The following is a 26,318-nucleotide window of genomic DNA, read 5'->3' on the forward strand; positions in this document are numbered from 1 at the left end:
GGACCAACTGCCTATAAACAGTAGCTGATCTCTTAAGACTTTGGGTGGCCCCATCTGATGGGCGGTTGTTCTGCTCTCCACTGGCTTGGATTATCTCTGTTGTAGGTAGCTTGGTTGATGAGGACAAATTCTGCCTGGGTTATGTGATTCATCCAGCTGAACTTAGCGATGCTATTAATTAATATTGTTCAGTTGGATAAATGGGCTTCTCTTTTATTTTCTCTCTCTCTCATGCACTGCTTCATTAATGCCTAGTGGTTAGTAGTTCTGTATTCATAGTAAGAGAGCTAAATACTGGTACCTGTGTTTGTGATTTTGTGTAGGTGCAAATTTGTGCCTTACTTTCAAAACCTCTTCCTTAAGATTTTCATTCATCTTTTTTTTCAATCCTTAAATTGAGCTTTTCTACTGTAAACACTCCCCACCCCCTTTCAGGCTTTTTGCACTTTGTTTTACGTGACTTCCAGTTATTCACCATTTTATGGCTGGTTGGTTACAATGTGATGACCATCCTTAGGAAGAAAACACGCCCACAGTAGCATATTATGTGATTCAATAAATTAATTCAATAAATTGAAGGGAACACCATTTAATTATCTTTTGCTTCACTCTGAAAACAGATTAGGTTTTGTTTGTTCACAAAAATATGATTTTGGTGAAGTTTAGCTTAAATAAATGATATTTGTATTCCATAATAAAATGAAGCTGATGTTTTTGAAGAGAAAATAAATCAAGTTATTCCTTACTCATTGATTTAATGTATTTTAAGGGACATTTGCTGGCAGAGCCACTTCACAAAACAGTATTTTATTGAAGAAATTTCCTATGGGGCTCAGAGACTCCTGCTCCAAGGATCATTTCGTGCTTCTTTCAGGGAAGTAGTGGCATTAAAGCAGTGTTACGCCATTGTGAGAAAGCAGTGTTATGCCATTGTGAGCTGACACAGGTCAGCTCATTCAGGAGACACATTTTGCGCGTCTTTTATGCCATGTGTGGAAGAGAGTGTGGTGCTGGGTTAGATTCAGTAGTATTTAGGTAAATGAGGAAAATGAAGACATCACTTAGGCAGTTGATAAGGAAAACCATGATCCAGTACCTGAAATATTCCACTTTTTATGGCCTGTTATAAAACTAGAGATGGAAACTTTTTGCTTATTAGCTATCAAAGCAACAATAAAGAAAAAAAGCTAAAACCCACCCAGGATTAGATAGCACAGTTTTTATAACTATTTTTAAACGGGTTATATTCTGTTCGTACTTCCAGTTATTCTTCCCCACTTTTTTACAGTTGTTGGTTCAGTGGGAATCAGTATCACTGACAAAAAACTCATGGAGTGATTTGGTACTCGTTCTCTGCATTAGAGGTCCTCAGCTGCTAATCAATGCTCTTGATTCTCGGGCACGTTGAAGCACATGTATTTTACGAATGGTGTTGTTTCATGTTGCTTTGAGAAAATCCAGAGCTGTTGATTTGGCTGGGGAAGACACTAATTAGTTTCCCTTTACGTCTTGATGAAACTTTCTTTAAGGAACTTTCCAGCAGTCCTTTTTAGAAGGTCTTATAAAAGAAGCTTGTGTCTAACATATTTGGGGCTTGTTTTTTTAATAAGCAACCATGTATGAAAATTACTTGTATCTGCAAATGCAGTAATGTAAAAGGACATGCCCTGTAATCTCACCAATGGTACTAGCATGGCTGGGTGTCTTTGGGATCTTTGCTTTCTGCCATACACCCGTACTACAACAGTTCTTCTGTTACACTGTATAAGGAAAGCAGAGAGAATGAAAATATTTCACTGAAAGAAAAAGGCAAATTAACTTTAGTTAATTGCCTTTAATATTTTTATAATTCTTCTCTTGGTGTTAGAGTAAGCCCTGGTTTCATATATTTCAGTAAGCCTTGCATAAAACTTATTTAAATACTTGTTTTCTATATATATGAATAGATGTTTGTCTCTGAAATAACTGGGGAAAGAAGAGACGACTTTTATCTCACTTCCCGGTTTAGCAGGGGCTAAATTGTAAGGGTGCTGGGAATTGCAAAGATGCTGGAAGACAGTCTCCCTGTAGTGGTTTGATAATGCGGGTAGGCAGCAGGTAGGATAAAATTTCTGAGGTCTCTTTTTACAGTGGATCTTATGGAAACTGTTGATCTGACAAATTTTAGAGAACTGAAATTCACTTGTAAAACAAACTCTGTGGCAAATATTGTTATTTTGATTTTCAGTAAGAAAAGCCTTTTTTCCACGAGGCACATATATCAGTTAAAGTCACATACAAACAATATTAAGCTTGCACCTTGAAAAATGCTAGGACTTTATTCCTTAAAATGCTTGGTTTTGACAGTGCATTTGTAAGGGCAGCTCAAGCTAGCACTTCTGCTGCGGTAAATGGTTTTACCACCCTCTTCCTCAGCTTCTGATTCTGCTGCTTCTTTTTTTTTTAATCCATAAGCATTAATGCAGCTGTGTGGGCTCAGATTTTTTTTCCTTTGTTCGTGTCTAACCCCATTCGGTTTCCGGGACTGGTTCACTGTGTGGTTGCATGAGTATCGCTGTCCCTTGGTTATTATGGCTAGTTTTCCTGCAACAGGTATTGCATGAATGATGCAAGTAAAATGATATATTAATTCACTTGTGCAGTTTTGATGCATGAGTAGTTAGAATGATCTTTAAAAAGATGAATATCTTTATAGGTCCTGTCTTTATTAGGTAGATAATGCTTGGCCCTGAATGCTTGTTTTAACAATTCAGTAAGAGAGGGACTGTAACATAGGGATAGTTCCATAACTTAAGTGGTTGCATTCAGTAAACTTCAGGCTGCTAACAGCATCATGTGTATGAACTCATGAAACTTTTTGAACTCTGTCACTTGGAGCTGGTAGCAACTCTTCAGAGCAAACCAGCTGCTCTCCTGCTGCACCGTCTGTGTTAGGAGAGCTGGGTGGTGAAGAAATTAAATGGGAAACTGCAGCAGAGCTGTGATGGTTACGTGAGATGACCCATGTTGGTGAGGTTGTCCACATAGGTAAGAGGTGTATAAAAATGCCCATACTGGTTAAGACCAAAGGACAAGGCATTGACACGTTGTGGGGTGTTCTCACCACTCTTCTGCTGGCTCTGGCCAAACGGTCTGTGTACAGCATTGGGAAGAGAAAGCCTGACAGAGAGGATCCTGGTGGCTTTGGGGCCTCCAACATCTTACCATGTCTCTGGACAGAATACTATTTGAGTAGTCTGCTGACTCTGTGGAGGTCTTTGTGGTGCTGTGCTTGGTGTCCCCTGCAATTAACTATATTTACAGTTGAGGCTTTTTCTTTTATCCTCCTCTAGCTGGTGTTTTGTTTTTTTTTGGGTTTTTTTTGTTTCTTTTTCTTTGACTCTGTCCTGGTTTCAGCTGAGATAGAGTTAATTTTCTTTATAGTGGCTGGTATGGGGCTATGTTTTGGATTTGTGCTGAAGACAGTGTTGATAATACAGAGATGTTTTAGTTGCTGCTGTAGTAGTCAAGGACTTTTCAGCTTCCCGTGCTCTGCCAGGTGCAGAAGAAGCTGGGAGGGGACACAGCCAGGATAGTTGATCCAAACTGGCCAAAGGGCTATTCCATACTATATGACGTCATGCTCAGTATATAAAGCTGGGGAAGAAGAAGGAAGTGGGGACATTTGGAGTGATGGCGTTTGTCTTCCCAAGTAACCATTACGCGTGATGGAGCCCTGCTTTCCTGGAGATGGCTGAACACCTGCCTGCCCATGGGAAGCAGTGAATGAATTCCTTGCTTTGCTTTGCTTGCGTGCGCGGCTTTTGCTTTACCTATTAAACTGTTTTTATCTCAACCCTCAAGTTTTCTTACTTTTGCTCTTCTGATTCTCTCCCCCATCCCACCGAGGGGGAGTGAGCGAGCGGCTGCGTGGTGCTGAGTTGCCGGCTGGGGCTAAACCACGACAGACTCCCATGATTGTTTTCCCAGTTTCATGATGGTGGTGACAGTGTTTAGCTCCATCCCCCTTTCTTAGGTCATGTTAGGGGTGGAGAACCAGAAGTGGCCTATTGGGGCTGCCCAGGGAAGTGTAAAAGTGTAAGGCAAGTGGGTAGACATATGTCTCCTCTCTGCATGATGCCACTTCATGTGCCTTTATATATCTGTTACGTGTTGTTCTAGCAAAGCGCTGAGTTGACTGTATTAGGGCACAGGCGTCTGCTTGCCTGGGAAGCTGGCAGTAGTGGGATGAGAGAGGCGTCTAACCTGTGGGACTGATGATGAGTAAGTGAAGTTCAAACAATAGCTGGAAGGGCAGATGCTGAGTTAAAATAGGATGGTAAAAGAAGTAGAAGGGTCGAACATTTAGCAAATAATGGCATGGTTTCTGCAGTGCGGTACCGAGTCAGTTGCTGCCCTAAGGCACAGAGGATCTGCATGTTAGAGGCATGCTGGACTCTGTTCCGGGAGACCAAAGATAATGCGTGTTGTACCACAACTTGTCATTTCCTTGTTTTCAAAAAAGAAAGTTTTGTTGAACTTGACGTTCAGATGTGAGTGAAGAAACCATTGAGGACTATGGTTGTTGCTTGCAGTTTTTAAATCAGCTGTTTCCAATGGGCTTAGGGACAAATGTTTATGTATATTATTTTTGTGTGGAAATATGTGCAAGCCCACTCACCTGGTGAGACTTCATATTCTATTAAGCCTTGTGTCACCGAATTTGGGCAGTGTAATTGTTTGTGGTCAGTGTAATTATAAATTTTACTTGGATAATGCTACAAAATTGTTAGATTAGTGGAACTATATCATTTTCCTGACCATGGAAGATAGGGGAGTGGGTAGCTCCTTGCCACCATTTCCCACTCACCATCCTATTTCTATTCTTTTAACTCATTAACATTTTCAAAGTCATTAATACTAACTCTTTTGCTTGTACTAACATCACAGGCTTACTTGAGGGGCTTTATGTGAAACCTGGTCTCATGGCTGGTCTAAAATGCTGCACTTCTGTTGCTGTGACCTCTTCTGACAAGGCTCTCATACTCTTAAGTCAGCTGGAGCCTCTTCCACCCTGGTGTAATCTCCATCACTTACAGTTCTCTCTCCACCTTGGAGGGATGGATCATATCTTTCATCTGTTTTTCTTGTATTCTGGATTTGTGTCGCCCTTTCAGTGTTTTCCATGCTTGTGCTGTGACCTAGAGGTCTTCCTCCTTGTTTTTGTGCAAGCCAACTGTGGCATCATGAATAAGGCTCTTGCCCTGCCCTAGGAGAATGTGTTTCCAGATCCCAGCTTATAACAGCAGTTGGGTGGAAGGGCTTATACCTCCTTAAAAAGGCCAAGGAAGGGGGCACAGAGATTCCCAAAAGTGCAAGGGCTCTAGGTCCTGAGATGTAGTTGGGACGGAGCAGTACTGGGTGGAACGGTGTTGTCTCCCTCCTCTCACGGTCTTGTTTCAAATTTTTTTGCCTGTTAAAACCTTCAAATTCCAAATAATTCTTCACTGTTGAAAAGTAACAATTTTCACTCAAAAAACCCACGAAACCCCTCCTAATGCTACTGAAACACTTTTAATGAAAAATAAGACTTTAACTTTTGGAACATAAGCTTTTCTGCACACAGTTGCCATAAAGTGTAGGAGCTGCAGTCTTACTTAAGGTAGTGGAAATAGCCATGTGAGGAGAATGGAACATCCTTTTAGCAATGGTATCAGTTTTCATATTTTTATGAACCCAGAATAAAAAAAAAAAAAGAAAAAAACAGTTGATTTAAATTACTTGCACTTTTCATAAAAGCCATGACATAAGAACGTATGTTTTTAAACAAAGAAGGGATAATCATTAATTATTTTTTCCACAGAAGGCATTGATTCCTTTAGTACTAAATATATCTCAGCATGTAAGTGCTTTTTAATACAAGACATACACAGTTTCTTTCTGAATTCCTCAGCTATGCCTTTTTTAGTACTGTTATGCGTTGTTTGCTTAGTTTCTCTTTTATACCTCAGAAAGGGTAACGGTCATTTGGGAGGAACTGTGGGAAGCTGGAATGTAAATTCCTCATTGTAGATATTGCACATTTCTGACTCACAGTTCTTCAGTTGTGTAAGGAGGAAGTCTGCTTGTGGGCTGTGGTTATTTTTAGAAAACAAATAGAAGTATACGAAAATAAAGTTTTCCAGTAACCTACATTAGGAAACTTCCAGGAAGCTGAAAAATGACTTTTTATGCAAGTTATTTAATGAGCTTGTTGATATGCTTGCAGAAAACCTGCCCTTAGTAAAATGTTAGTTTGAAAATAACTGTTACTGCTGTTGAAAAGGCACCAGGTAAGAGCCCTGTGAATAAAGCCGCAGTCCACGCCACGTTGCTGGTGGGCCTCTGCTCCGATGTGAGAGGAAGGGGACTTTCTAGCCAAGGTGTGGGACTTTTTTGCCTCAGCCTGTACAGTCTTGTTAGGATGCTGCCAGGTAGTATGTGCTTGATAAGAGATTATATGAGGGAATTGGAATTAAGATAACTTGTATAGAGGGCTAAAGTATCTGTTACATGTGAACAACTTTTAATTCCAGTGGTGGTGGCCAGGTCTAAACTCCTGTGTGAGGTCTGTAAGTGAACCCTTCATCTTGGCCAAGTCTGAACTTTATCATGAGTCTCATAATGAAATGCTTTATGGTTATGCTGCTCCTGGTTCCTAGCATCATGGGCATATAGGAAAATACCAACATTCATTAAAAACACTTTGTCCCTCATGGACATGGGGAAAAGTATGAGTATATTGCTTGAGGGTCAGAAACCAAAAAGTAAATGACTAGAATCATAAAATGATTAAAAGAAATTGAAAAAGTAACTTTATGAATTTCTGAATCATGTTGGGAGATTTATATTACCGTATTGCCTGAAAGCACTTGCCATGGACTATAACCCTTCTGAGTGAGGGTTTTTATGGATGTGGAAAAAAGGGCAGTCTTTGCCACAGGGGCGGCCTGCATTATAAGTATTAAGCAAATAATAAAATAATAGGAGCAGACAGGGGAGTTTGTATTGTCTGGCCTGATAAGTAAAGTCCAGATCTTTGTAGGCATCAAGGCAAAGGAGAGTTCAGAGGAGGATAATGGGATGGTGTTGTTGCTAATACTCCCACGTTCGGGGAAACAAGGGGAAAACCACAAAGATTCTTGCTTGGAAGTTTAACTGGAGCAGAAGTGTCTCAGCACTGAATGAGAAATTATAGGCAAGGTGGAAATAGGCTGTGAAAGTCTTTGAAGGTGAAGATAAGCCATTTATGTTTTATGCAGTAGAAAAGGGGGCTCATCGGAGGAATACAAAGAGAGAGGTAAAATAAATTAAATTAGATTTGTTGCAGGATTGTGATTAGACTGTCAGCAGGACAGGTGTGCACTAGCAAGAAAAGGAATTGAGGGATGAGCTGATGATTGCTGAATGTTTAAGCTGGATGGATATGAAATTAGCTGAACTTCGGTGTTTTGGTTTTTTTTTTTTTTAATTTGCAAAATTAATCTCCAAGGCTTATATAGCATTTTGAGGTGAAGGTCTAAATAGGTGTAAATCCAGTGTAGCACAGTAGTTATTGGTCCTGAGTGGCAAGCGGAATGGAGGTGGTGGTTAAGGTTTGCTGGAGGTACAATGAGGTCTCTATTTCAGGTTATGGGGTTTGACGTACAGGTCACCCACGATGGGAGTTGGTAATCTATGCCAAACACTTTGGTTTGGACAGGAGGAGGCAAATGTGAGGTAGAGAAACAGACCTGTGAGTTACAAGCATGGTCAAATTTGTGCCTGCACCATTAAAACAGGGAGCAAGAAGAGATCTTGGCATGTGGATGAGAAAGGGCTGATGCCCAGCAGGATTCAGGTGATTGTTGGTGAGGTGAAAAATGTCATGGGCAGCAAGTGAAGACCAAGTTGAGAGAATAATAGAGTTGATCCATAGTTATGTGTTGAAATAACAGGGGAGGATGAAGAAATCTTCAGGCCAGGTAAAAACTGAGATTTCTAGGAATATTTGTTGTTTTTATTACAGGATATAGAACATGCTGTAATATATGTCATATATAATAATTATTGTGATATATTTATTAAAAAAATATGTAGGAGGGACAGACGAGACCTACAGGAAATGTGAATAGGGAAAGATCAAATGGGTGGTAAGTAAAGCCACAGAAAAGTAAGAAGTTGGACAGTAGGCAACAGCAAAAGGGCTAGAAGCAGCCAGTTTGTGGAGGAAAAAACCCAACACCCTCAAGATAAGGAAGCCATTAACTCTTCCATTTGCAGTCCTTTTATTAATGCTTGTATTTCTCTTACACAAACACGGCCTGTTTTGCTCTAAAGATTAGTGGATTAATCAGGTTCCTACTTGTTTCACAACTTACACAGATCCATGTCTTGCTTGCCTTCAACAAGCATTTTTTACAGACAAATACTATACTCTGCTCTTAAAATGGCAGTTCACACTGAATAAAAAAGTACAGCAATAGCAATAATAAAGGAATATTAACATAACATCCAAATTCACTCAGAAGTACAATATTTTGCAATATGAGTACATTCAGCAGTTATTTGATCTTCACAAAACAACCAAACCACGTATCATCCGTGCTAAAAAGCAGCACACCCCAAACATTCAAAAACACCCTAGACTTCAAATATCCTAACACATTAACGTTTCTACATCAAGCACTTTGGAGCTGGAAGAGTTAGACATGTTTGTTTACTATTCAACCTTAATTTGTCCTACTTGTGCAGAGGGTATAAATTTTAATAACAGATTTATATGTGATGTGATGATGCATGAAGTAACCAGCAAATGTATCTAGACTTCTTCGCTGAACTTCAGCTGTTCTAGCCAACGCGTGCTAGATTCCCCCTAAGCTCCTCATTTCCCTTTATTCAGACAAAACTATCCCTAGCATCTTGCTAAGGTTGCCTGTCTAGGCTTTGTTGGTCAAAGCGTGTATTCCCCGTTGACAGCTTTTCCCAGCTAAGGTGCTGGTGGGGCTGAGGCAAAAGCTCGGTGCCGCGCTGCTCCCTCGGGGAACATCTGCGTGAGGTGGGTACCCGCAGCTCTGGCAGAGCAGCGAGGCACCCCGTGAGACCAAGGTGCATCCAGCTTTATGGAGCTGCTCAACAGTGGTGTTCAGGTCACGGCTTCAATGTAGCCGGCTTAAAGTTTGTCTACAGGTTTTCAGATCTAGCCGTTGACTTCACGGGCATATTAAATATCCAGAAGTGCTTGAGCCTTGCTGTTTTGTCCAAATACGTTACCCTACGAGCATGTTAATGAAGTATTAGTCTTTTCTACATCTCCTACAGCAGAAGAAAATGTGTGGCAACAAATCTGAGTTTGCATTCTTGAACTTTTTTGTTTGTTTGTTTTATTTGCCATAAAGAAGAATGCTAAGAACAGAACTCTGTTAAAGTCCTACTGATTTTATGGGGAAAAAAAAAAAAAAATCTACGTTCTGTGCGATTATGTGTTTGCGTGCCATGGGTGAACAGGGCAAAGTACTGCATTTTACTAAGAGCTTTTTTTACATATGCGATAGCCACTGTTGGATAGTTCCTTAAGGCTATGTCACTTAGAAGATGGCACTTTTTCTACCAACTTGAACTCCTTACAGGGCGTAATATTTTTATAATGTTAAATCAGGTGTTAAAGATTCCAAAACTGAATAATTTGAGTTGAACTGGGAGAGTGAAAATGCAATCTGTAGTGCCATCTGCTGGATTTTTAAGTAAGTAAAAAAATATAGTTTCATACTACATTTAAAAATCATTTAAAATGTAACTGTGCATAAAGGTGACCTGAATCTTTGGCATTTTTAGAAAATCTGTGCAGACGGAGCGTACATATGCAAGTGCATCATTTTGTCACTTTCGAATCTTCAGTGTATATATGCAAATAATTCAGATAGGTATAAACTATAGAAACTTAAAAGTAAACCAGCAAAAAAGCATTAACATAGTCTGTTAATCAAAAATTACATTCTTGGATCTTAATTGTAATATCTGCTCAGTGGAGATGATTGCAGCAGTATAAATATACATCTTGGACCAGCTCAAAAAAACCCAACAACATAAATGATAACTTCTGTGTGGCTTGATATGCCACTCTCTGATCAGTCAATATTACAGATTACCTCAATGTCCATTGTCTGTCCTACTAATGGTATCAGTGAGCTGTCTGAAAAGTTTGAGGTGTGTAAGGTGCTTACGACATGAGTGTCTTCCAAGGCTTGCAGTTTGTAGTAAGTACATGAAGACATGAGTAAAGCTTTGCAGAATTGCCCATCAGTAATTTTTTCTACTAGTTTACACTGTCAATGTGAAATATTGCATATTCGAATGAAAATGTGGTACATGTATGACACACAGATAAAGCATTTTTTTTGTGAAATGCCTTTGAAGAAAAACGGTAGAGGAAGCCACCATGTTTTCTTGGGGGAAAAAACCAAGAAACCTCAATATATGTTGTACTGTCCTACTGTAAAAGTGAAGGGGTTGAGTCTTTCAGTGTACGTAAGAAAACTGTGTATTGGTTCTTGTCTTGCACTACCGTGGTGGTGCCAACCTCTCATGTGCATGTGGTACAGTACTGAGGCTCATGCTTAAGAGCCCAGAAATGGAGCCATAGCCCTGATGCTATGATGTACCTCTCCAAGCGGCTCAGTCTCTTTCAGAATTTTAGCAACAGAAGATACTTCTTTTAGTCAGATGAGATCTGATGTGCCCAAAGATTCACCCATTGTATGATTTTTTTTCTGATCACGCATATACGTGCCACCTGTGTGAATGTGAAGCACCAGGCACCCTCACCAGCAGAGCCAGCTTATGCAGATGCAGCCGTTTTGTTAAGAGTGGTGCGAGGTCTGCACAAGTGAAGTATGGCAATAATGTTGTTGGAGGAAGCTTATCCTTCAAGTTTCTTGACTTCTCTGTGCTATGTTCTCAAATGTATTGTTGCATTTGTAGATACTTTTCCTATTGTTTCTCCATGAAGAGAGGAATGGTTTTAATCCTATGTGTGGCGAGGTCTTTCCTGCCTGGTAAGTTAGTTTACTACATAATAAAAGGTGGGGCAGTACTGAAGTCTTGGGCCATCCGATGATGCTGTTGGTGATCTGAACAGTTCCAAAGTCACAGGCACTTCTGTGTTTCTAGCAAAAGATGAAATTTCCCACATAAATGTTATAAAGAGGTGCTCTTGGAGGTACCCAAAGTTTTATTACATTAAGACAATATGTTAAAGAAGGTAGATCCATTAAGCAAGAAATGTGGCTAGAATGGTACAGAACAAAAATTAAGGGACTTCTAGTTCAGCAATATGAAAATGTAAATATGTAAATCTTAAAAATATTAACAATACAATATTAAATATGTAAAATATGTAAATATGTAAACTTATGAGAATGTTAATGTTTTCTTACATCTACACCTGGAGGGATGTTTTTCTAATGAATTCAAGTTGTATTTGTACCTAACAGTTCTTACTTATTTTCTTATGCAACAGCTGCTCATAGGTTTTGTGGATTAAAGGATCAAATTGTAATGAACAGATAAATAAATACATTTTCTTTTGGGTGGGATCAAAGATTTGCAGTTTCAGGTCAAAGGACGTTTAAACTGAGTAACAAGAATGGTCATTAACTTATATGTACTCTCTGCTAAAGTCACCACCACAACCCCCCCAAACAAACAAACAAACAAACAACAGAAAGCTTTTACAAATAGTATTATTGGAAGATATTTTTTACACTTTAGGATTTTTTTTTCTATTGTAAAATATATGTTCAATGAAATCTGTTGAAGATATCAATTTCAAACATAAATACTAACTTTTAATAAGAAGAACATTTGGTAGATTTTTTTCTGGTCACCATTTTAAAATTAAATACTGAATTTTACTGTATTTGTTACTGTATTGTTACAGAACACATCTGAAAGGTGATTTTAACAATGATTTATTAATAGGTAGTATAAAATCTGAATGAGTTAGATTTCATACTTGTTTCCTGATGTGCATGGAGATTGTGAGAAGAGTACACTTGCAGTGCATTGCTCCCTCTGGCCATCTTCTGCCTCCTCTATTTCTCACTTTTGAAGGAAAATTTCTATGAAACTTCTTCATGACTCACGTATGTCCAGTGTTAAGTCCTGGAATAGTTTCCTCTGGTTTTTGTTCTAATCTTTTGTTTTATTTTTTTTTTCCCTTCATCTTTGGAGGCTGTGTGGGTGGGGAAACCTCCCCTTTTTGGCTATGCCATTGACCTCAGTAGTAGAACTAGCTGAATTTTGGGGTGCATGATGAAAAATGATGTGGATATATGCATATATTCTTTTTACATAGTAGTCTGGTTGCTCTTTCTGTCAGAGGGGATTGAATTGATATCTGCCTCAAGGGTCCCCCAAGCTGTTATATCATATGCTGTTATTAAGTTTTTAACCTAACCTTTAGGTGCTTGTCTACATTACGGAATATTTAATAGTCTTAAATTTTCCTTGCATCTGATGAAAATGTGCTCTATAGCCTGGAGGTCAAGGAGCAAACCTGAAAAATATCCATCTGTATTTTAGTTCTTGCTCCAGAGAATACTTAATATACTTCTGTATAAGACAAAACTGTTCAGAGGGATTTGCTGCCACTGTTATAGAATAGGCAGAGATACAGAAATCCTGTCATTCCTCAGAAAGGTGGGAAAGATGGTTCAAACCTTGCAAAAGAAGTAATTGAACCAGACCTGCCATGGGCTGAGTAAGATTCTTTCTGCTCTGTGAATCCTGCAACCGTTTTCCTCAGTTCCATTCCTGCTGTAGATAAAATATGAGGATTTCTCCAGTAATGCGGAGTATGACATGCAAGATAAGCGCTTGTTTTGAACCCCTCATGATAAAAAGGCCTGTCTTACAGTGATGCAGAAAATAAGGAATCTATAAATAAGTGCTACATATTTATAAATAAATGAAATAATCTCTCACTTAAGTTTTGCTTCATTGCTAGTACGTTCATCTGCCTCTTGGTGCACACAGAAGGGTAAAACATCATTGTATTAATAGACTTCGTAAGCTTCATATCAGATAAAAAAAATTCAGATGTAGACTGTCTAACTGGAAAAGAACAGGAAGAGGTGCAGTGCTTGCTGTTATCTTCCCTTTCCACATTAGTAAAGATCCAGAGCTTTAAGTCTTGCTGTAGTAGAGGAGAACTGAATTTAGTTTCCATGGTTCCATTTTTTATGTAATAATATTTTGATGTAATAAGAAATCTACCTACAGACCTCTCCATTATTTAATTGCATTCTTTAAGGTGGTTATTATACAAATTCCTGAATGTCTTCAGTTGTTTTTATGCATTATAAATGAGCAGCTGTGTAAGATAAGTTAAATCACATGTGTAATCCAATAATGTGGCCAAAAATATTATGTTTCTCCAGTATTTTGCCTAATTCTTTTGACCTACTTTTCTCATCTTACTCAATACCACAAAGTTTTTTTAAGCAGGTTAGTAAAAAATAAAAATAAAACAAAAAATCTTGTTTGCTACTTCTGCCAAGTTTTTCATTAGCATAAAGCATTAAGTATAATGCATCATATTTGTAGTGAAGGAGAACAGATTATTTGGCTTCTTAGCTTTTGCTGTTGCTGCATCCTCACTAGTGGTTGATTTATGTAGTTATGAGCAGTGATATTCCTGTCCAAATGGAATATGTGTATTTTACCATGATTCCTGTTAGTTAAGTGGAATTATCATTTTCTAGGTTTGAATTTCATCTTAAAGTAAAAATATCCACTTCACCAAACCAGTATTTCATACAAATATCACTGATTACTTATATCGTAAAAGTCAAAATAAGTTCACCAGACACACACACACACAAAATCCCACAGAAACACAGAAATGTCTCACTAGAAGTATATTGGTTAAATGGTGTGAGTCTCAATGCTAATTAAGTGATTAGGTAGCTCAAAGCAGGTGGAGATGAAGGATATCAAGACCTCTATAGACAACACACCTACTGTTATAATTTGTTAAACTCAAGATTCCCTGTTTCTATTAATAATCTATTTACCTGTTCATGATTTTTTTAATGTTATCCATGGAGATGTAGATTTGAAGCAACATCTGAAAATGTGGGTGAAGAGACTGTAGGTTCCACATAGCAGGGTGTCGTGGTTTAACCCCAGCTGGCAGCTAAGCCCCACACAGCCGCTCACTCACTCCCCCCCGGTGGGATGGGGGAGAGAATCAGAAGGGTAAAAGTCAGAAAACTCGTGGGCTGAGATAAAGACAGTTTAATAGGGAAAGCAAAAGCTGCATGCACAAGCAAAGCAAAAGAAGGAATTCATTCACTCCTTCCCATGGGCAGGCAGGTGTTCAGCCATCTCCAGGAAAGCAGGGCTCCATCACGCGTAACGGTTACTTGGGAAGACAAACGCCATCACTCCGAACGTCTCCCCTTCCTTCTTCTTCCCCCAGCTTTCTATGCTGAGCATGATGCCATATGGTATGGAATGTCCCTTTGGTCCGTTGGGGTCAGCTGTCCCAGCTGTGTCCCCTCCCAGCTTCTTGTGCACCCCCAGCCTACTCGCTGGTGGGGTGGGGTGAGAAGCAGAAGAGGCCTTGACTGTGTGTAAGCACTGCTCAGCAGTAACGAAAACATCCCTGTGTTATCAACACTGTTTTCAGCACAAGTCCAACACATAGCCCCATACTAGCTACTATGGAGAAAATTAACTCTGTCCCAGCCAAAACGAGCACGCATGGTGAAAAGACTGTGTTGTTAAATGTGCCCTACTGGACTCTCCCACTTAGGCTGTCTGAGGTCTTTGCTCAAGCTCATGAAAATAAAGGTCAGAAGTTGCAGAGCTGTCCTGGTGCACCTACAGAAGTTTTTCTTTCTTGTATGATTTGATGGCTAGTAAGATAGTTAACAGAGTTGAAATATGATCCTTTTAATTAAGCTTCAGAGTGGGGTTTCACATGACAGCTGAGCTCGTTGCTCGTTGCTGCAAAAAGGGTGATCCTGCTGTCCTCTGGTCCTTTTCATTTCTGGCTTCAGGAGCTCATGTCCTACCTTCCTCCCAGGTCTCCAGTGCCCTGCTCAGAGCAGAGTGATTCAGGAAGCAAAATGATGGGAAAACAAATTTTTTTTTTTTTGGTAGGAGAATTAATTTTCTGTTGGTTCAGGTCCATGGGTTAGCTCACTGATACAGATCTGGTGAATGTCAAAATCGGTGCCTAAGGAGCAGTAACCACTTGCAGCCAGGAGGAGGAGAGGAGCTGAATTGCCCTTTTTGGAAGTGCCTGGACCTTTAGCTGCTTCCCCTCTGAAATGTCATCCTTGCCAATAAAATCTCATAGACACCAACAGAACATTCTTTTTCCTCAGAGATAATATCATAACGATAAGAAAGATTTTATCACTAAATATTTTATTATTAATCCTGACTTATAGAAGGGGAAGTGCAGGCTGGAGGGCTTAGTGCTCTTCCCTGAGCTCGTGCTATTTGGGTAGCAGGACGCTTAGCCAGTTGGTGGGCATAGCATCAGGGTGGTTGTTATTTGGGGCAGCTGGAGAAGTGCTACTTCTTTGAATGCCAGTCTTTGTCTTAGGAGCCTATATACCTGCTAATACTGCTATATACTCCTACAGCTAAGTTGGAAGAAATGTCTGTAATGAGGGACAGCAAACCTTACGTAGGCTCTCATACTTAATGAGAGAATACTACAGATGATTGTTAATATATAAATTTGACATAGAAAATTGTTCTCAGGTTCTTGTAGGGCCAGTGTGATTGTAGAGCGCCTGTTGAAATCTTTAAGTTATATGTGTTAGTAATTTAGATTTTGAAAATAGAAGTGTGACACTGTAACTGAAGACTGATTTTTTTTATTACACCTACTGCATAAATAATGTTGATTAAAAAGCAATGCAGATTTGCTTAGGCAATTATATTTCTGCTTTTATTCTGTAAATGGTAGATACTTCTGTTTAAGACTATGCATTTTTTGCCATCTTTTTATACATATGTCTTGTTATTTTTTTCGTTTAGATTATCCTATACAGTCTTCCATGTGCAGTGTGTATTTGATATGAGGTACATTTATTATTGTGAACATGCCAAGAATATTAGGTAGAGTTATAAATTGAAAGAAAGAAATACATAGTAGTAGTATTTCCTCCTATTCTTGCTATATAAACTTTTTTCTCATCTATGCAGGAGGTTGCATCAACAATTTGAAAGCTATAAAGAGCAAGTAAGAAAGATAGGGGAAGAAGCCCGCCGTTACCAGGGAGAGCACAAGGATGATGCTCCAACATGTGGAATCTGTCATAAAACAAAGTTTGCAGATGGTTGTGGCCATTTATGCTCTTATTGCCGGACCAAGTTTTGTGCTCGATGTGGAGGTCGTGTCTCTCTGCGATCAAACAATGTAAGTCTTCTGATGTGTACTCTTAAGAAAAAGCCTCCTTGACATTGTCACGCTGCGGATTGTTCACCTTAAGTTTGGCATTTCATGCTTCATTTTACTTAAGTGTTTCATTCATCACTTCATTATGAGGTTTTTATAAAGTATTTAATGATTGTGGAGATACTTAGGATTCACAGAGTTAATTAAAAAAAATACATAGTGTATAGTTCTACTGAGCGATGGCTTGAAGAAAACATACTTGTTTTTCATAGAATGAAAGAAGAAACCCTTTTGCTCAGGTACAACTCCACATTGATAAATTTTTATTGAACTCTTATTTCATTTTAGATTTATTTTTTTATAGAGCTTTTATAGATTTCTCTGACATAAAATCAGTCAATTTTTTGGTTAGGGAAAAAAAAAAAACCCAACCACTTCTTTTACCATAGTGAGTGTGTTATGTCAATTTATTTTAAATTTATTTAAAAAGTAAAACTATAGGTTAATCTGGATTAGCTATCCTGCTTTCAGGCAGGTGAGATAAATCTTTCTCCCTCTGATCCGCATGCAATTAGCTGCAGTAGCTGCCCACAAAGCTGAAGGCTATCCAAGAATACCCTCTGTTCAGTCAGTCCCTTACAAGGAACTGGCCACTCACTTGCACATGAGTGGTAGGATCTGTATTTGGAAGACCGTTATCCAGTGATTATTTCTGGCTGATCATCTAGTAATATGGTGTGTTATAAAACATTTTACAAATATCCTGAATGAATAGCTTTGTTGTCTATGAGATAACTTTCTCATATGGCTTTAAGGTGCCAGTCTTTTGTAGGGGAAATGCATCAATGCCCTTTGTATCAATATAAATTCAGTTAAAAGTGGTCACGAATTTTATAGCAGATAATCATGTTCACAACAGAACTAGTTTATGGTCTTTTCACTGTCTTTGAGCTAATCGTCAACTGAATAGGGCTTCTGAAATTTCATGTAAACAAAAAAAACCCCTCAGAAAAATACTCATTTAATCTTTATTTTGTAAGTTTTCCGTAGCCCTGATGTACTTGTGAGTCCATTAAATTAAATTCACATTCTGAAAAAATTATGTAGGTGTATTGGACAAAAATTTTCATATATTCATATTTTAATATAAATAGATGCATTACATTGCATCACCTGCAGGTGGTGTCATTAGAGCAAGTCTATGAAAATATAGTTTACTTTGATATGTTACGTTATACTATGAATTAGAGTGCATATGATACTTCTCTTTACTCAGAAAAAATCTGAATATATTTTAATTATTTTTCACCCACTGTTTCAAGTCACAGAAATGGAAAAGTGTCCATTCATTTGTAACTTGCCTTTTGTTATATTGTTTATGCTGTGGGCTAGGGTGGGAAAACATGTTTTCTACATATGCAGTAATGTAATCTTTTCATTTAAAGCTCTTTTTTTTCCTTTGGAAATTTTATGTTTTTATCTCTTTGTAGAGAGTTATTAGTATTGCATTTCTTTGAAATCTGTCTATTAATACGTGCCTATTTTATTCTTTTTCTCTTCTTTTTTTCTTTTCTCTTTTTATTCTGCTTCCTTGGATGCTTTCCCAAAGGAGGACAAAGTGGTTAGAATCCATGCTTTTTATCATTTATTATTATAATGTTGTTAGTTAACTGGGAAACATATCAATGTAAAAAACTGAAATGAAATTTTAAAGTCATCCAAAGGGGAGGGGGGAAGAACAGGAATCCTAACACCCAGGCCCTGCCCATCCCCTGGCTGAACATACGCTTCGAAGGTAGCCCAGCAAGGAAACCCAAGACTGTTGTGAAAATTAGGACAATAAAAGAAATTAATTAAGAACTGAGAATTATTAATAGGCTAAAAAGTAGAGGAGGTTATAAAGTGTAATAAAGCTTTATTTCATAAAAATGTCTTTGGTTAACAATTTGACTTTTTGCAGGCAAGGTCCTTCCATCAGCTTCAGGAAATCTAATCTAGTATTTTAATTGTAATTTTATATTGATTTATATGGTTTGCCGTGTTTCACTTCTGGCTGCAGCAGAAATTCAGGGAATTCTTGTGAAATCAGCTTTTTGATTTTACATGTGAAATAATTCGCGTAGGCTAAAGATAACCTCTTAAAACCGGACATAAGTATAGCGAGCAAGATGGAGTGAGTCCTTCGTGTATGCGTAGTTACCATTTAAAAAATCCGCAAAACTTTTAGGATCCAGTGCTGGCATATTCACCGCAGTGCCTTGTCTGAAGTAGGTGAGGGTAGTTCCCCGTTCATCTCTGCGCCCTGCGCACAGAGGCAGCAGTACTGGAGCAGAGCAGCGCACGTCCGCTTGCCGCCTGTCCTCAGGCAGGTCTGCAAAGGGTGGTGTTCCAGACCGTACCTTGGAGGCTTAGGTAGTGGGAATTAGCCAGCTTCGCTGGCACGGCCACCTGAACGAGTGTAAAGTCATTACAATCCAACGTAGTTGTTGATGTGGGATGATGGTGCTGGGCTTGTATTATGAAGAGGTGATATGCCCCAACTTACATCGTAGCGTACCTGTAACCTGCCACTTAGTACTGTGCAGCACCCAGAGAAAATGATTTCTATCACACCTGCATATTGTAGTAGATTTTTTCTAAGGCAGTTGTGTTGTGGGAGCACAGAGGTTGTTTTTCTAATGGCTATGAAATGTAACTTGCTACAGCTTCATTCCACTGTTTTCTGTGTGGTACTCTGAACAAAGTGCTGAAATAATCCACGACTTCCAGTTCTTTTCCATTCTATTAATCTAAATCGCTTAGGATAGAGTGAGAGAAGCTTCAGCTTGATATTGATTTGTTACTAAAGTAACAAAAGTACTAAAGTGCATCATTGATGCACCCACTGGGTGTATTAAAAGGCTAACGTGCTTGCAACAGAGTCGTCTTTAGGGCCAGGAACAGCAGTGCTCTTAAGTGCTGAAAGTGCCACTTAGGTACAATTTAGCCACCTAGGTTTTGGAGAGAAGTCAAGGTGAAGTTGACTTGCTTATATGCTTGAGGCATACTTCACACTTCAGTTTGGAACAAAAACTTTTCTAGATTACCAAAAACTGTGATAGCATCCACATGCAGTAGAGATGGTATCTTTGATGAGGTGACAGCTTAGGTGTTCATCTTGGAATAATGTAGTTTGGGATCCAGAAAATACACTCCACTGCACTAAAGTGCTCTGAAGACGTGTGTGCTGAAGATATACCTGACCCATTTGGTTTGTCCTAAGTTCAATTAAATATATCCTATGTTGTTTGCACTTGCCTTGGTTTAGGTTTTGCTGTGTTGAACTCCAAGCTTCCACATGCCAAGAAAATGCCCTAATAACATACGTGAAAATATCCTTTTTACCTTGTGGTGAAGCTGTGCTACATCTCTTTAACAGCTGAAAAGTTATGGGAGTCAGAGGGAGAGTATCCAATACTTAGTCCTGATTGCATGAGGAACATGGGGAACTTTTTATAAAGTACAATTGCTTTCACAGTGCCTGTCTCTGAAAGTTAATGGAATATATAGAATGAATTAATTCCAATATATGACTACATACCTAGCAAATAACATCTTTTATAAGTGGAACAAGTGGTATAATTTATATAAAGCAACACCATAAAAATGTTTTTTGTTAATTGTTTTCAGTGGCTCAACATTCCTGACTAATCTACATACAGGGAGAAACCCTTTATCTGGTGAATTTAATAATAGTATGTTTACATAAGCCTTGTTGTCGCCTCATGAATTTTTACCACAATAAATTATATTACTATTAAAACCCATGCACCCAGTTCCTACAAGCTAGGGGTGCATCAGTGTGAAAGGATAATGAAGTGTGAGTTGCCAAAGTGCCAAGCCCAGGAAAAGTCAAGCATGATCCTAGATTCAAGATATTTCCTGTAGAGTTGGAGAATTAAATGATCGTTGGTAGTATTAATGAGACCCCACCGGGGATGTTGTGTACCGTGCGTTACTTATCTTTGATAAATTCAAACTGTGACAGGCACAAAGTCAGTTGTACAGAGGATGATCATAGAAATTGAGAGTTCATCACAGAAGACTAGAAAGAGTAGAGGGACAAAAGCTAGAGAAATTATAATTGATATCTAGAAATCCAGTAAGTTTAAACTGTAAGAATAACCTTTAAACTGGAGGACAGTGAATATAAGACCGAACAGAATAAGAGGGTGGTGAATAAGACCGAATGGGTGTAACTTGGCTATAAATGCTCTTGGCTTGGAAAAAGATTTTTGCAATCAGCAGAGTAAAGCTCTGGGAAATTTTTTCATGTGACTTATTGGAAGGAAAAATAACCCAATAAAAATTTAAAGGTTAAATTTGATAAGTTTAAGAAAGGATTTATGTGATGTGGTTGCTTGTGGCTGTAGAGGAATGTATTAGGTCCTTACTAGGACTAGGTAATACTGCAGGCAAAGCCTTTGAAGCTGCTCTTGACCTTTTCAAGTAAGTACCAAATATATTTTAAGGACTGGTTCAAAAATATGTAGCAGAACTTAATATGTTCTCTCCTTGTTTAAAATAAAAAAGGACATCCCAAAACATTAATTCCTTGTAGTGGGAGTTAGGAAGCATTCTACGTTTATCATAAGAATTCTCCAGTGCACTTGCAAAATTAATTGGCAATAACTGGTACATCCACTAAAAAGCACATATTTTTTAATGATTTTATTCTAATATGTCAAAATGCATACCTAAATATGTATCTTAAGTTCTTCCATTTTCTGTGAGTATTGGTTAACTCTTCATACTTCTCACCTGAGCCTGCTCTCCTTTCCTATAGTTGCAGGCAGACCACATTTAACGGGAGCATTGTCAGATATGAGGACTGTTAGCTAGTTTGGTTATTCGAATCAGGCTTAAATGTAGTTGTGCAGTGAGAGTATTCACTGTGTTAATAATGTTAGTGGTAATATCAGCACTGGCTGGGTTTGAAAACCATTGGCTGTTGTATGGTGTACAGAAAGAGTACAAATGTTTTATCTTCCTTCGTATTACCTTAGTATTCAGAAACAACGTTACGTGAATGTGGAAATGTATTCACTGTGAGCACTGCGCATTTGTATATACTTTTAAAGAATGCAGAATATTATTAGTACAGGATTTTACATGAGACAGCATTTCAGAAGGAAGTCTGTAGGTGCGTAGAGAAAAGCTGGCAGGAGTGACCACTTGCTTTTAATTTGGCACAGTGTTTTGTAGGTGTTGTCAGTTCCTTATAGAGTGTCTACACTTTCACTCTGGATCCTTCTAGTTCTGTTCCGTACACCAGCATTTTAATTGCCAAAATGGTAATGGGTTTAAGTTTCTGCTCTCCATTCCATTCACTCTCCCCTCTGATATGAACTATCGGGGTTGTTAAGGCAGTGGAGAAGCCAACAAGCCGGGTATTTTGGCTGGCGCTTCTCCGTGGTTTGGCAAGGAGTGGGCAGAGCCCTGGCTCGGTCCTCCCGACGGCCTGGCTACCCCTGCTTGCTGTGTTCTTCCTTCCAGTGGTACCACAGCCTTGTAGAGCAAAAAACACCTGAAAAGACAACTTTTTTCCTTGCATCATTCCTGTAAAACTTTTTCCTAATATTTGGTCAGGTAATGCAAAAAGATGCATTTCCTTTGTAAACACCTGATATATGAAGTCGTACTGCTCTGTTTCTTTCTCCTTATAGAAAAAGAGATACATTTTAGGGTACAAAAGTAGTCTTGAATGAGCAAATGCAGTTTCTCTGAGTCAAAATTAAAGTATTTTGTAAGGTTCTGTGGGTGTATTGAACTAAGTGAAATTTGTATGACATTGGCAGAATTAGGTGCAAGATCCATGTTCCAGATTAAGCCATATATTTCTCCCTAGCAATCAGTCTACCATTCTGCGGATTTCATTAGGATTAGAATTTTTGATCAAATTTAAAGTGAAAAGAATTGGGAGCAAATGATGAAAAATAATTTTGTCACCATTTCCCCCTGTTTTCCAGAAATGTTAGTTGTGCAGAACAGAGCGGTTTGCTTACTCATTGTTCTGTTTACGTACGTAAAGGATGACTGGGAGGAAATCAGGATGTAAAATACATTATAGATAAATGAGAATTGATTTAACTGAACTTAGTAGTATGTGATTGCGGCAAGTAATGTTGATTATCAATGCTGAAATACTAGAGATTCACATTTCTGATCTGGGTTTCACTGAAATTATTTTCATTTTAGTATAATGTCAGTGATTTATACTTGGAAAGAAAGACAACTTGGAAACATTTCCCTAATTGTATGTCAGGTGTTTTTACAGGATGTTTGTCATTTAGTTCCTTCAAATTATGCTTAAAATTTGCTTACATAATGGCTTGCTAATTTAAGCCTTAACAACTTGAGCGCATATGCCGTGCAATTTAGCTGTGTACTAATGGTTTTAACAGAAGTTGTTAATATTGTCAGAACAAAATGTCTGGATTGTCAGGAGTGTTTCTACATGCCTTTCACAGAACTCTTGTGTCAAATTGTCCATTAAAAGGCTAATTTATGTAAGTTCTGACTAATACAGCTGTAGAACCAAAAAAAAATTCATCAGAAGGAGGTAAAATTACATAGCAAATTGCAAAGTGATAGCAGATAAATTCTCTCTCTGTAGCATTCAGCATAATTTGTTTCCTAAAAGATTTGGGGTTTGTATGCATCAGGGAAGAAGCATTGCTTTTCAGTAATCGCTCCCTAGAACTGCTACTTCCAGCAGACAAAAGAAGAAAAAGAAAAAAAAAAAAAGTCCAGCAAGAAATTGAGGAATTCTATCTCAAGTAAGATGTAGAGCACTTTGCTTTCTGGGAAAGTTAGTTCACTGTCAAACAGATCTGAGTGTTAACATTTTTTGATTTAATCCTTAAAATTAGCTTGCTCTTCACCAAGTTTGCTGAAGCAACGTGTTTGACTTTAACACTTCTTTTTCAGTGTCCAGCTAGCAAAAATATTTGGTTACTTCTTGTACACAAAAAAAAGCAGGCAGCTGATGCTTCTGCTCTGAAGTTAACCAGATCAGAGCTCCAGTTAATGGTTGGACTGTAGATGAGTCACTAGACAGCGGAGATGTTTTTCCCCTGTAGCTTTAGACCAGAATTAAATCAGTAACCACTCGCTTATGCCCCTTGGTTTATCCAGGTTTAGTTTACCTGTTAGCCAAACACTTAAACTGCCTACTTGTCATGCGATTCTGCAGCTGATGACCAAGAAAATATTGCTCCTGCAACCTTCTTTCTTAACCCATGATAAAGGGCTCCTGAGTTTTTCATGGCTGTTTTTGTTGTAAGCTGGGTAACAGTGATCTGTGGAGACCCTACATAAACAATATTGGAAACTCCATGTAGTACAATGGAGCCTAAATAAAAAAAACCCCAACCTTTTAATCCCCTGCAGTGTTACTACTGGACATGTTATCCTATTTTTAGTCTTTTATTTTCAGTACCTTTGTTTCAATTTAACTGATTCAAGAATATGGGAATTATTTTTATTTTTTTTTTTTTTAGTTAATGTCAGCAATAAGAGTGTAATAATTCCTTCCATTGCAAAAATTTGTGTTAAAATAATTAAATATTGATAAGATCTCAAAGGACAATAAGACTTTTCAAAAAGAGCTTTATTCCACCTTCTCTTGCCTAATCTCATGTATTGGAGATATATATATATATATATATATATATAAAATGCATGTATAAGCATATATTGTATAGATTTTTCATAAGTGAATATACATGCATACTATATACATGCACCCTACTATATAGTCTAATACAAGAAGTACAGGGCAGAATAAAGCTCTTATGAACCACCTTTTTGACCTTTGAAATCTATAAATCATTCAAGATATTTAAATCAGTTCAGGAATTATTATTTATATGCCCATTTATCTTGACAAAAAATATGGTATGCCATAACAGTCACAGAGTCCCAGAATGGTTGAGGTTGGAGGGAAGCTCTGGAGGACATCTGATCCAACCACCCCGCTCAAGCAGGGCCACCAAGAGGAGCTTCCTCCTCACAGCTTGGCATATCCATGTATCTTTTGACTTGCATGGTGAACAATGAAAGAGTCAAGGATCTTTCATGCCATTTTTGTTACTTGTTTCCTCGTTGTAACTACACGCATTATAAGCTTACACAAAATCTCCTTAAGTTCTGCTGGGAAATAATTCTGTGACTTACAGCTTTGGACAAATGAATTCCAGAATTTCACAGAATCCTTCAGAAAGAGCACTAACAAGTACTACGCTTTTTTTCAGCTCAGTGTTCAAACAGAGCGAAAGAAAAAAAAATAAAGCTACCAGATTAATTTTAAGCTTTTTGTTTCCTTCGATGTAGTATTTTTATCATTTTAACACTAACAACCTCACATTCTGTTTGGTCCAATTAAGTTGCTGCTATAAAGCCAAAGAGCAGGAACAGGAGAGCCTTCGAGTGATTCTCCCAGTGATGCTGTGTATCCTAGGGGCTCAGACATGGTCTGAGGCGTGGGAGACCAGTGTTGAACTCCACGGTGATTAAAGCTTGCTTTCCCAGATGGGAAAACAGTGCTGTCAGTCCTGAAGCAAAGAGGAACACCTTCCTACCTGACTTGGGTCAGTCTCACTAAAAAGTTAGAATGGAAAATGTTGAAATGATTTTTCTGGTTTTCTTTTTGTCCAAAAGTACACATTGAGTTAGTATTTAGATTTGACTTTGCTGAAAATGTATTTATTGCATTTTTTTTTAATAAGTTACTCTATATTAATTTTAAAGGTGTGCTTTCACAGTAAAAGATACTACCAAATTTAGTTCTGACATTCCACACCTTATAAGCTAGGTCTGCTTAAATGGATACTTTAAAAATAATGGCAAAGAACTAATTTTTTTTTCCAGTGAGTGAAGGCTGTGTGGTTTTTTTCATTGTTATTTAAAACAAAATCACATATGCTCTCAATACATAAGAAAAGTTTAATCAGTTAAAGCAAAAAAAACCCCACACAAACCCAGCTATCGGCATTTTTATTGCATTAAACAGAAATGCTACAGATACCTGATCACAGTGGCTGCTCCACTGTGTTGCATGATAGTTGTCTTATGATTATGTTCTGTATGAACTCCTTCTACAACAATAATATTATTTACTATGTGTCCTGGGAGAAGACTTTCAGTTTATCTTAATTTTTCAATGTCTGTTTCATATGGTTTTTTCAGCTGAACAAGAAAACACTTTTTCCTAGGCTGATGCTATTTTCCCCAGGTGTGTGTTATTTCATAGTAATAAAGGGTAAGAACAAATTTTTTAGTGTATTCTTAATTTTTGATTCCTCATCCAGGAGTAAAATAAGATTTTGTAGCTTCTTGATTTTTTTATTTCTTAAATTTCTAATTGCTTTTGTGTCAGCAGGTGTTGCCCTTTTTATCCTTTTGTTACGTTATTGAGTACTAAACACTGTTGACTGGGGTCTTGCATCTGTTGATCCATGAAAATTTGAAAACTCTGGGGAAAGGGGATATTAGGGATTTGAGATATAATTCTGGTTTCAGCAAATGCAACAATATAGCAATATATTTGTTCGCTTTTATGTCAAAAATTTGTTACTCTATTCCCTAAGTTTCTATAAGTAAAGAAGTGGGATAAGGGTCTTGTGTAAAGGAAAATATTTTTAGTTAATTAGTTTCAACTGCAGATACATATTGAAAAGAAGAATAAAGGAAATAGGTTCTAACAATGGAAATCTGAGTTTTCTTGTATGCATTGCACTTTACAAAGAAAGAGGATAAAGAAATAAAATATTAAGAAGTCATAAGAAGGGACTGTTTTCTGTTTGAAGTGTTCATATACCTTAATATAATCAACACTATCCTATGAACTGTAACTTTATAG

The 26,318-nt window shown here is 38.0% G+C and overlaps 1 protein-coding gene across 7 annotated transcripts in view; it reads left to right on the plus strand.

Moving 5' to 3' along the window:
* The window catches only part of RIMS1 (regulating synaptic membrane exocytosis 1), a 354,590-nt gene that overhangs the window by 104,578 nt on the left and 223,694 nt on the right, over positions 1–26,318 (plus strand). For all 7 annotated transcript variants that reach the window (XM_075498194.1, XM_075498193.1, XM_075498185.1 and 4 more), the window contains exon 2: positions 16,225–16,438. In XM_075498194.1, the coding sequence (XP_075354309.1) occupies positions 16,225–16,438 (214 nt within the window). The remainder of the gene's footprint in view (positions 1–16,224; positions 16,439–26,318) is intronic.

This window comes from Mycteria americana, chromosome 3 (genome assembly GCF_035582795.1).
Source record: "Mycteria americana isolate JAX WOST 10 ecotype Jacksonville Zoo and Gardens chromosome 3, USCA_MyAme_1.0, whole genome shotgun sequence".
NCBI lineage: Eukaryota > Metazoa > Chordata > Aves > Ciconiiformes > Ciconiidae > Mycteria > Mycteria americana.